General features: G+C 42.8%; 1 protein-coding gene across 7 annotated transcripts in view; it reads right to left on the reverse strand.

Moving 5' to 3' along the window:
• Positions 1-4,722, reverse strand: part of LOC6524238 (optomotor-blind protein) — a 58,478-nt gene extending 53,756 nt beyond the window's left edge. For 2 of the 7 annotated variants that reach the window (XM_039370664.2, XM_039370660.2), the window contains exon 1: positions 1,823-4,722. In XM_039370664.2, the coding sequence (XP_039226598.1) occupies positions 1,823-2,871 (1,049 nt within the window). In that variant the 5' untranslated portion in view covers positions 2,872-4,722. The remainder of the gene's footprint in view (positions 1-1,822) is intronic. The other 5 variants (XM_039370657.2, XM_039370662.2, XM_039370669.2 and 2 more) reach the window with 5 other exon arrangements.
• Between the last annotated feature and the right edge of the window lie 6,248 nt (positions 4,723-10,970).

Below are 10,970 nucleotides of genomic sequence, written 5' to 3' on the forward strand. Positions count from 1 at the left end.
AATTCATTCAATAAGTTTAATACTCAGTTCTGCTATAATACGACTGCAAAGAAAATCAGTCCATAAATCTTTATTTCTCCGAGTGCACATATTTTGTAACGACTTGCAAAGTGAAGTGAAGAAGCATGGTTGGCTTGTTTTTTCTTGCTTCATTTTATTTTTGTGGGGGATTGTAGTTGGCTGGGCCACTTGGTTTAGTTTCACACTTCAAATCGCCAAACTGCTAATGAGCTTAAGGATATGGCCAGGAACACCAAGCGCTCTACTTAAGCTCGAAAAATATAATTTTCAGCAACTTTTTCGTGAGTGTGGCTTGCATTTATTTCTCTTTTTTTTTGTTTATTGTTGTTTTAGGGTTTTTTGTGTGTACTTGCCAAGTGCGAACAAGCAACAACAAAATGCAACTACTTGCGTACAGATGGGGGCGTGGGCGGTTGGGGGCGTGGGCGGTTGGGGGCGTGGGCGGTTCGGGGCGTGGCCAGGGGCCCTAGACACCTGGCCAGACGTATTCCCAACTTTCAGCGCACAAAACTATTTGCAAATATTTTATTTTTGCGCTTATTTCCACTTTCTATTGGTGTTGTTGCCACGCCCACGCCGACAAACTGGCATGGAAACTATACACATATATATAAGTATAAATGCATAAAATTAAATATATGGCAAAAGGCGGAGAAGGCGTTGGCCAAAGAGGCTTAACCGAGGCGTCAGGCAATTTTTAGCTTAAAAAACAGCAACAGAAGCTAATTGAATTTAGCTGGCTATGAAATGAATTGCCGTAAAATGGAAAGGAAATTTAAGAGGGCACTGACAACCAGTTTCGACGCAAGTTTATGGCTAAACATAAATTTGTACAGGACATTTTATAAATTTTGGCACTAATATTTTAAAGTTGCTTAATGCTTTTCAACATTAAACTAATAGGATTTATGAGATCGTTAAAATTAAATTACTCAATCGCTTTGTAAGTCCCAGAATATTTATACTTTTTTGACATTATGTAAATGTGTAATTTGAAGCTAGCTTCCCTCCAAAAACCCTGACATTATGGAATTTTTGAATGCATTCACAGCTGCCACATCTTGCACTCACTTGAACACTCACTCCATTCACTGCGGGCAAGTGTGAGTGTGAGTGTGTCTCAGTGAATACTTTCTCAAGTAGGTGTGAAGCTCAAAACGCATTTTCACGCGCCAACGCAGCTTGAATGTCAACGTCGTCGTCGCATAATCATCATCGTATCATTATCATCTTCTCGAGTAAGAGAGAGTCTGCGTTTCTGACGCTGATGACATGCTGCTGGAAAAATGGAAAAATATACAAAAAAACGAAAAAAAAAAGGAAAAAAAACGAAAAAAGGGGAAGAACAGGGGCATCTGTTCACCTACTTTCAGCTCAACTGGGCGTGGAACTTGGGAGCGGTCTTAACGGCTAACCGGAGCTTGAGACGTCGCCACACGTGCTCAAGTGGCCAAGGCTGCTGCCCGGGTTGTGTTTGTGACCTGACCTTCGGCCCTTTGGCCACAGATCTGTGCCCTCGATTGCCAAAAGCTCGACACAGGCCGCAATATATTCCAAAAATGAGTATTTTAAACATTCTATTTTGGGATTATTACACTCTATCCATCTACATTTGAACTTTACTCAGTTACTTTGCATTATAGGGAACCTAACTTTGGGATCATTTTGAATGATCCTGATTAATAGATAAAAACTTTTGAATCATCTTGAATGATCTTGATTCATAGATAAAAACACTAGCTTTTTCCGGTTCTTAGAACCTCGGAAAACTCAGCGGGTGGTTACTGATAGATAGACTCACCTGCCGCTTTTGGTGATGACCATTTCCGTCCCCAGCTTGTGGAACTTCTCCCACAGGTCCTTGCCCTCCAGCGTGACCTTGGGATCATCGACGACGCCATCGTCCTCGGGCTGAAGGGCCCGGAGCGGTCGCATCGCTGGATGCAACTGATGGGCGACGGCCGAAGCGAGGACGACGTCCTCGGCGGTGGTGTAGGCGCTGCCCAGGTGGTGGGCGTGCGGATGGGCGCCCGGGTGGTGCGGCGGGAAGCGCAATCCACCGCCGGGATACAGGCCCGGATGCGGTCCGGCCGGACTGCCAGCTAGGGCGGCCAGTGCCGCAGCTGGAAAGTACGGGGGTGGTGGTGGTGCCGGGTGCTGTTGTTGTTGTTGCAGGTGATGCGGCGGTGTGGGTGGTGGCAAGCCTGTGGCGCCGGCGGGTGGTGCGGCGGCACCCGTACTTGGTGAGTGGTGTGCGGCGGTTGGGTGGTGCGACGGATGGGCGGCGGCTGAAGCTGAGTTGTTGCTGCTGCTGCTGCTGTTGTTGTTGTTGGGCGGTGGTATCGGCGGTACACCAACAATTGTGGGCGGTGGTGTGCCAGCGGGTGATGGCGTTTCTTCGGTGGTGCTCAAGTGGTGTCCTTGCTTTTGACTTGTGTTATTGTTGTTATTCGTGTGGTTGTTGTTGTTATTATGCGTGTTATTGTTATTATTATTGTTGTTGGAACTGGAATTGTTGGTGTTGCTGGTGGTGGTGGTGTTGCTGCTGCTGTGGTTGCTCTGCGGCGATAACTGCGCACCACCACCCGTTGGTGAAACGGCCACGAGATTGTTGGTGCTTGAATTGGTGTTGTTGGAACAGGAGTTGTTGTTTCCGCTGTTGGTGTTGTTGCTGCTGCTGCTGTTGTTGTTGTTATTGTTGCTACCCGCCGTCAACAGCGAGGAAACGCTGAAGTCAGTGGGTCGTTGCGTTAGCTGCAGAAATGGATGATATGCCATCCCATTGGCGAACCTGGCGAATGGATCCTCAGCAGACTGATGAAGTAGCAGCTCCTGGACGTCGTATCTCATCACATAACCGTTTCAAACAACCAAGTGCGTCATGCAGAAAGGGTTTCCCACGGCGATCTCTCCAAAAAAAGGGATCTCTCTAGTTTTGAGTTTCAATTTTTTAGATGGCTTTACTTTGTTTTTGTTCTACAGGTACTTGTTTTTGTTGTTTTTTTTTTTGCTTGCTTTTTGTTTGGGACACTCACTAGTACACTTTATTTCTCTTCTTGTCGTTGTTTCAAAAAAATTCTTGTTTAATTGCTATAAAAAACATAAATATGATTTATTGTTGGTTTTTCCGCTTGAGATTTTTGAGATCGTGATTAAGACCGTTTTTTTTAGTTTAATTTTTAAAAAAGGTTCAGTAATAATATGACCAAGTTTTTTGTAAAGTTGGTTTTTACTAGGGAATTGATTTTTTCTGTCTAAATGATAAGCATGACAATTCAAAATATTTGATTAAATAAATATTTGCGTGAGTAGCCCTATTTTGCTTCTAAATCTTTGTTACATGCTATAAATTTCTTCTGGTCTTAAAGTCCTACGTATATTTGAGGTTTTCCTTATTTGTCCCCATTTTACAGGCTTTAGTTTTTTAAAGTAATAAAATTTTCTTTTACTTTGAAACCTCTGAAAACTAATTCTGTAAATGATACCAAGCATTAAATATTAAAAACTTAAGCTACAAAACAGCAATTTCTTTCTATAATGTTTCAATATCCGTTTTTTTTGGATTTTAAGCTTCGGGTCTTCAGATTGCGTCTGTAGTGTTTATGGTTATTAAATACGCTTTTTAGTTTGTGTGTTTTCAGTTCTTTATCAGGCTTATGTTCTCCTGGTTTTTTGTTTGTTTTGAACTTGTGCTTGCCTTTCCGTTTTCTGTTTTGGCGACGGCAAAACGTCGAAAGTGTTTAAACCTTGTTTTGTTTTTCTCTTCTCTTTTGCTTAGCAAATTCACTTGGCAATTTTAAGTTTTAATTTGGTTAATTTGCCGCTTACTGTAACTGTTGTTTGTTTGTTGTTTTTCTTAGTTTGGTTTGTGCTTGTTTTTGTTTTTTTACCAAGAAGGAAGAACGAAAAAAAAAGAGCACAAAAGGGAATCGACGATTTGGATAAAGAAGGTGGATATGGCGACACGACGATCAACGAACAACGAACGTAGGGAGAAACAACAAACGACGAGAAACGACGACGGGCGACAAACGACAAAAGCGACAAACGACAGGCGACAAAAGCGACAGAGCGGCGATGACGACACGAACTACACGCCGGTCGCATTCAAACTGGAAACTGGAAATACACACACGCCGAAACCGACGTCGACTGCGCTGCCTCCGCTCTGCTCGCCGCTCGCCGCTCGCCGCTCGCGCTCTCTCGCTCTCTCCCGCTGGCCTGGGGCGGCGAGCGAACGGGATGGCCATATATGGGGGTGCGCTCGGTGCAAGCGAGAGAGCGAGAGTGTTGAGTTTCTTTTGCGGAGGGCGTGTGCAAGTGAGAGAGAGCGAGCGAGAGAATGAGTGAACTGCGGGGTTCCAATAAGAAAACCAAAAACTCGAACCAAAAGTGTTGAGTTGACGGCTGTGTAGGTGTGTGCGTGCATCTGTGTGCGAGAGAGTGCCTGCGCGCCTTTGTGTGTGCGTGCATCTGTGTGTGTAATGGGAAATGGCACCAACCAACGGCGGCAGCGACGTCGCGTCAAAAGCAGCGTGTTAGAAGTAACAAGGCAGCTGACACCACTACAGCAAGAGGAGCAGAAGAATGGGTGGTGCAGGGGTGCGTGGGAGTGGAGCGGAGGCGGAGGGAAAAGGAAGAGGAAGGGTGGCAGAAAAAATCAGGCACCAGGAAAAAGTGGTAAATAAAAAATAAAAAACACCAATTAATATGCAACTAAAGGTAAACCAACTTGAACTAAGTAATAATAGATCGGAGAATATATTTTAATTTCAGGACAACAACATAAAGTTTAAAGATAGTATTTAAAGAAAGATACAACTTAGAATATTAGAACAGCCGAAACAAAAGAAGTGCATATAATGCAAACAAAATCTTTACAACATTTTTACATTAAGACAACAGGTTTTAAAGGGCTTGAACGGATAAGTAAACGATATGTATAAACACAAAAAACTAAAACACTTAAATTAAAAACAATTATATTTTTTAAGAAAACAATTAGATGAATAAATTCCTTAATTCGACAAATTACGAGCGAAATAAATTGGCAGAAAAACAGAAGTTGCAAGCAAATAAAAAAAGGCACACTAAACCACAGCCTCTGAGGGGCGTAACAAGGGGCGTCGAAATCGCAAAGGAGTAAATAATGAAAAAAAAAGAAGCGGCCAAGTTGACAAATGACGCGCAAGCGAAAAATGCGCTTCAATGGTCAAATGTTTGTCGAGGGCTGGCGATGGAGGGGGTTGGGGTGGTGGGAGTAGGGACGGTGTGGTGAGATAAATGGGGCTGCCCAATGGGGGTGGCATTTCCCAGGCAGGAATAAAATAAAGCGGCTGCGAGAAGCACTTTAAGGCACAAAAGTTGACCTACAATGACCTCCAGACAATCAAAGACACTGCTCGAAAAGAAGTGCAAACAATACAAATCTCAAAATTACGCAACATGCTGCGTTGGTTCAGTAGTTAAGTTAAGAGTGGTAACTCAAGACATAACATATAGAGATCTCGATAGTTAGGATAAGACGTGCCGTCTTTAAAGTAATTTTTCGACTTCTGTAATACTTGTGATTCCACACACATTTACACACACTGTAAGAATCTGTGAGGTACTACCGACTCTTAACCCGCCGCTGGCCAGCTGGAGCCACCCTAAGCCCACCTCTCATCGAATCTTAACCCCCCACTGGGCGGGGGAGCACACCTTAACTTGTCCAAAACTAAACGCTTGTAAGCCGCTTTGGCAGCTTTTATGCGTCCCTAAAATGTAAATGAAAAGATTTCGGATTTGCGAAAGGGGATAACGGTGAGCGTGAAATTTCCAAGTGCGAAAAAGCAGAAGAGCAACAACGACGTCGACGTCGTCAGAGGCAGCGACGCCGACCGAAGTAGCGACTGCGGCAGAGACGCCGACGTTGTGTGACAAACTTGTCGCCAAAAGTAAAGGGCAAACATCAGAAGTGCAAGTGAGATGGCAGATGGCGAGAGGCGTGCAAATGAAAAGGCAACTGGCTCAAGTCACCAACACCAAGAAGCCAAATGTATTTTGTCACACGTACTCACGTACACAAGCATTCACGCACACAATCAAATAGGAGACAAAGAGCGAGCCGGCAATATGGCGGCTTTGCTGTGTGCAAGAAAAAGACGACAAGCGACTTGCTTCTTCCTCTTATGCTTGTGTGACAAGTTTAACCACAAACACACACACTGCACACACACACATACACACTTGCACACAGTGGATGAGGGGAGAGCACAATCAAAATGGAACCTCTAATTCGCTCTCCTGCGCGAAAGAGAGGCACGATAAGGTGACAACATCTGCGTCTGTGTGTGTGGTGTGAAAAATTACAGCAAAGCAGCGACGTTTTTCGTTTCGTTTTCGTTTCTTCGATTTTGGTTGGTTTTTTCGAATCTCTTTTTTCGGTGGGTTTTTGTTTTTCACACGAGTGGGATGTTGTAGTTGGAGTCTTCTTGGTGTGGGTGCGAAACGGAAGGAGAAGAAGAGGGAGGAGTGGTGTGTGATAAGAGGTGGGGGCAAGGAAAGGACAAGGAGGCGTGGAAAAGGCGGCTTAATTGGTCTACGAAACTTTTTTCCCAAAATAAACGTATTTCCAAGTCTTGAAATCATATTTAAAGAAAATAATCATATATCTTAATGCTCGACACCTTGAAATGCACCATTTAAGATTAAATTTAAAATTTGTTTATATTTTTGGCTCATAATTAGAATATAAAATAAATCAAACAAGAGAGAACGCTATAGTCGAGTTCCCCGACTATCTGATACCCGTTACTTAGCTAGTGGAAGTGCGAAGGAGGTCTTCAACACTGACAGTTTTTGGCGGTTTGTGGGCGTTAGAGTGGGCGTGGCAAAAAGTGTTTTGGCAAATCGATAGAAATTTACAACACTAATACAAAAGTGAAAAAATATCAAAACATTTTTCAAAAGTGTGGGCGGGGCAGCTTTCGGCGGTTTGTGGGCGTTAGAGTGGGCGTGGCAAAAAGTTTTTTGACAAATCGATACAAATTTACAACACCAATACAAAAATGAAAAAATATTAAAACATTTTTCAAAAGTGTGGGCGTGGCAGTTTTGGGCGGTTTGTGGGCGTTAGAGTGGGCGTGGCAGCATGATTCGACAAACTTGCGCTGCGTCTATGTCCCTGGAGTCTGTATGCTTAGTCTCAACTTTCTAGCTTTTGTAGTTCCTGAGATCTCGACGTTCATACGGACAGACAGACGGACGGACAGACGGACAGACGGACAGACGGACGGACAGACGGACATGGCCAAATCGACTCGGCTATTGATCCTGATCAAGAATATATATACTTTATATGGTCGGAAACGCTTCCTTCTGCCTGTTACATACTTTTCAACGAATCTAGTATACCCTTTTACTCTACGAGTAACGGGTATAATTACAATAGAGTCAATCTGAAACGAAGTAGACATTTCCAAAAAGTGTGAAACTATTTCCGATCGCTTTTTTTGACATTTGGAGCAAAACTTTTTCGAATGGCGGACATAAAGAGATACGCAAGCTGTAAAAAGTCGGTGAAAGTCAAAAGTGGAAAGGTGTTAATAAACAACCAACCAAAATGCAGAAATTCTTAAGGTTTTCGGCATTTTCAAAAGGTCTTTGTGGGTCTCTCTCTCTCTTTTCTCTGTCTCGTATGCTCTCCAATTCTCTCAGTATTGATTCAGAGTGTGTGTGTCTGTGGTGACTGTGTGTGAGAGTTGTGTTGAAAAAGCTTACACTTACACCTACACAGCATCCTACTCTCATTCGCTCTCTTAAGTGATTTTTATGCTGGCGCTTTGTAGCTAATTAAAAGTTGATGTGTGTGTGCAAAAATAAAAAAAATAGAGAGGTCATAATTATCAGAGGAAAACTTTATTTGGCGGCATTTATTTTCACTGGCTGCCTTTTTTTTCCCACCTACATATCTACCTCTCTTTCAGCGGCTTTCTCTCTTTCCCTCTCTGTCTCCCTCTCTATCTCTCTGTCGCACTCTCTTGTTTATTTGCTTAACATGGTTTAGTTGTGTCTGTGTGTGTGGGTGTCTGCAACTGTTTGCATTATGTCTGTGTGGGTGGAGGCATTTCTATCTTTCTCTCTGTCTGTGTATGTGTGTGATCCGCTTCCTCCATATCTGTGTGTGTGTGTGAGTGAGTGAGTGTTTGTGGAAATTTACGAGCGGCGCGCGTTAAATTATCTAAATATGTTTGGGGCAAAAAGGTGACGACGAATGGGTTAACACTTTGGAAAGCTGATGATGCGATGCTGCTCTTTTGTTTGTGTTGCGTGTGTGTGGGTCGTGTATTCTTTATTGGCATCGTATTAATTATTAAGTGAGTAAGTTTGGGATATGTTATATATTGTCAGTTTAATATTCAAATATAATCTGAATAGCATTCTTAAATCGATATGAAATTTATTAATTAAATGTTACAGAAAATACTCTCTTAATTTTACCCACACTTACAACTAATTTCCAATTGCCTGAAGCGAAGACTCGGAAAATTACAAGCATGCTCTTGTTTTTCTTGCTCGACGTTTGAGGCAATCGATAAAATTAGCATAAAATTAAATGTTATATATGGCAAAGGAAAACAATGGCTGAACTGGCAGCCACCCAAAAAAAAGGGGGGAATAAAAATCAGATATCGCGTGGGAGTAGAAAGGGACAGAAGGGAGCATCGCAAAAGCGGGCACAGCATAGTAAATATGTCTAGTCTTATGTAAACAGGATGTACATATATGCTAACCTATTCATGTGTGTGGGTGTCATACAAGATCTGGGTTTTGGCGTCATTTCCCTGTGTATTGAAGCTGCCAGAGTTCGTTTATCTTCCATATTTGGGTCCACCCACGGATATATATGGCCAATTCATGGCTAAAATCACACATGTGCGCTTAACGTTTGGGAAAATATTACTCTTTTCCGCCCTGAAAGGTTATGCCTCGCATTTTACTTATGCTTTTCTGCGTTCTTGGTATTATTTCTGTTTTTGTACTAATCCAATTATAGATAGTCCGAATGCGTGGGCGGTACAGTATTCTGAAAAAAAGTACTTGCCTTGAGTAATAGCAAATCTCAAGTCTGCTTTTAATCTAACTACCAATTGAGTATTAATGAAAACAAAGCGAAAAATTAATGCATAATAGTGGACAAATTTTTCCCTAAGCCGCCATTTTGTGTGTGGAAACCTTTATCTCTATATTTTGCTCACCACATCGTTCGTTTGATGGGTATTGCCTACTTTGCAGCGTCAAGTAAATTGCCAGCCATTGTGGGCGTAATGGATGGGTGGGTGTTTTTGGGTGGCCACTGCAATTGCTCAATTACAGTGCAACAGACAACGCACACACATACACACATACACACACCCACATACCCTTACCACCGCAGCTGTGTGTGCTTGAGTGTGTTATGTTGTGTTGAATTTCACGCCAGGCTGCCAAGTGTAGTCCGTAGTTTTTCGCCATTTTTAACGCGTCGGGTCTGTGTGTGTTGGTCCGTTTGTGTGCGTGTGTGTGTATTTATTGTTTAATTAACTTTACGCCTGTCTATCACACAGACACACATACACACACGACAGCCAGCCGACGCGTCGAAGAGACAGACTTTCAATGTTGTTTGCTCTGCTTTGTATGCTGTCTGTGTGTGTCTGGCTGTTACTTGTGTGTGAGTGTGTGTCTGGGCTGTCGTGTGTGTGTGCGTGTGTGCATTCTGTGCATAGTCCTTGCATCCTAGCCGCTTGTTGTTGTTTTTTCAGCTCAACGCAAAAGTTAATCAGTTAGGGCAATGTGTGAAAAACAAAGTGCATTTCCCCCGAGAACCCATTTCACTCACTCACTCACTCACTCACTCGCTATCTCTCTCCCTCTTTCACTGGCGTTATCGCGTTGCGCCGAGAAGTGGAATAAAGATTGGGTTTCCAGAGGGGATTATGGTGTAGTTACCTTGTAAGCTTAACAAGATTACTCCAATGAGATTTAACCGCTGATAATATCATCGAATTTTAAAATCAAATTACTTGGCTATCAAAACTCCGTTCCTAGGGACTACCTGGTTAATAGCTAATTGATTTACCCATGTTTAGTCACAGCCACAAAGTGTTAAATACTTGCAAGTTATGTCACAAACTTAGTGACGTGTTTGGCAATGGCTCAAGTTTCTAACTTTGGCAAAACACCACTACTGGCATGCTTGCATTTTAACCTATTTCGTAAAGAATGATAGTTTATGGGTTTTTTCCCGTTTATTTTTCTTTATTCTTTTAACTTACTCTTTTTTTCTAAATAAGTACAAATACTGCCTTTTTGGTTCTGCTAATTATGATTTCTTTACACGTAATACTATATATTTAGATATATTTCCATATTTCCCTTCCCTCTATCAGATGCACCTTTCCGATTTTTCCATTTTTCCCTCAGACTTTTTGCTTCTTCCGACTCATGGCGATTTCCCGGGTCCGGTGTTTCTTTCTGCCTCTCTGCACCGCTTTTGTTTTGTCTCTCGATTCTCCTTCCCGGCTCCTCCTCCTCCTCCTCCCCGATTACCAACTTTCTTCTTTCTTCTCGCTGTTTGGCAGTTCCATTGAAAAGCGCTCTTCACAAGCAATTAAACACACAAAAGCGTTTTGCACGCCGCGCCGCAAGCGAAACGGACAACTGGGCGGAGGGGTAGTGAGTTGTGGGGGGGGGGGGGGGTGGGCTCTTGGTGAAGAGTTGAAGGGGGAGGTGGAGGGGTTCGGAGTTGGTAGCACCAACAATGTGGCCAAGATAAATGGATGGCAAACTCCGGAGCTTAGCTGCAAGGCTGCAATATGAATAATCGCCTTGCTAAAAGGGAAATACACTTGTGAAAATCATTTTTATTTTCCATTTAAAACCTTTGATAAGCGTCACTAAAAGTATGCAATAATATTTTCTAG

This window comes from Drosophila yakuba, chromosome X (genome assembly GCF_016746365.2).
Source record: "Drosophila yakuba strain Tai18E2 chromosome X, Prin_Dyak_Tai18E2_2.1, whole genome shotgun sequence".
NCBI classification, from domain to species: Eukaryota; Metazoa; Arthropoda; class Insecta; order Diptera; family Drosophilidae; genus Drosophila; species Drosophila yakuba.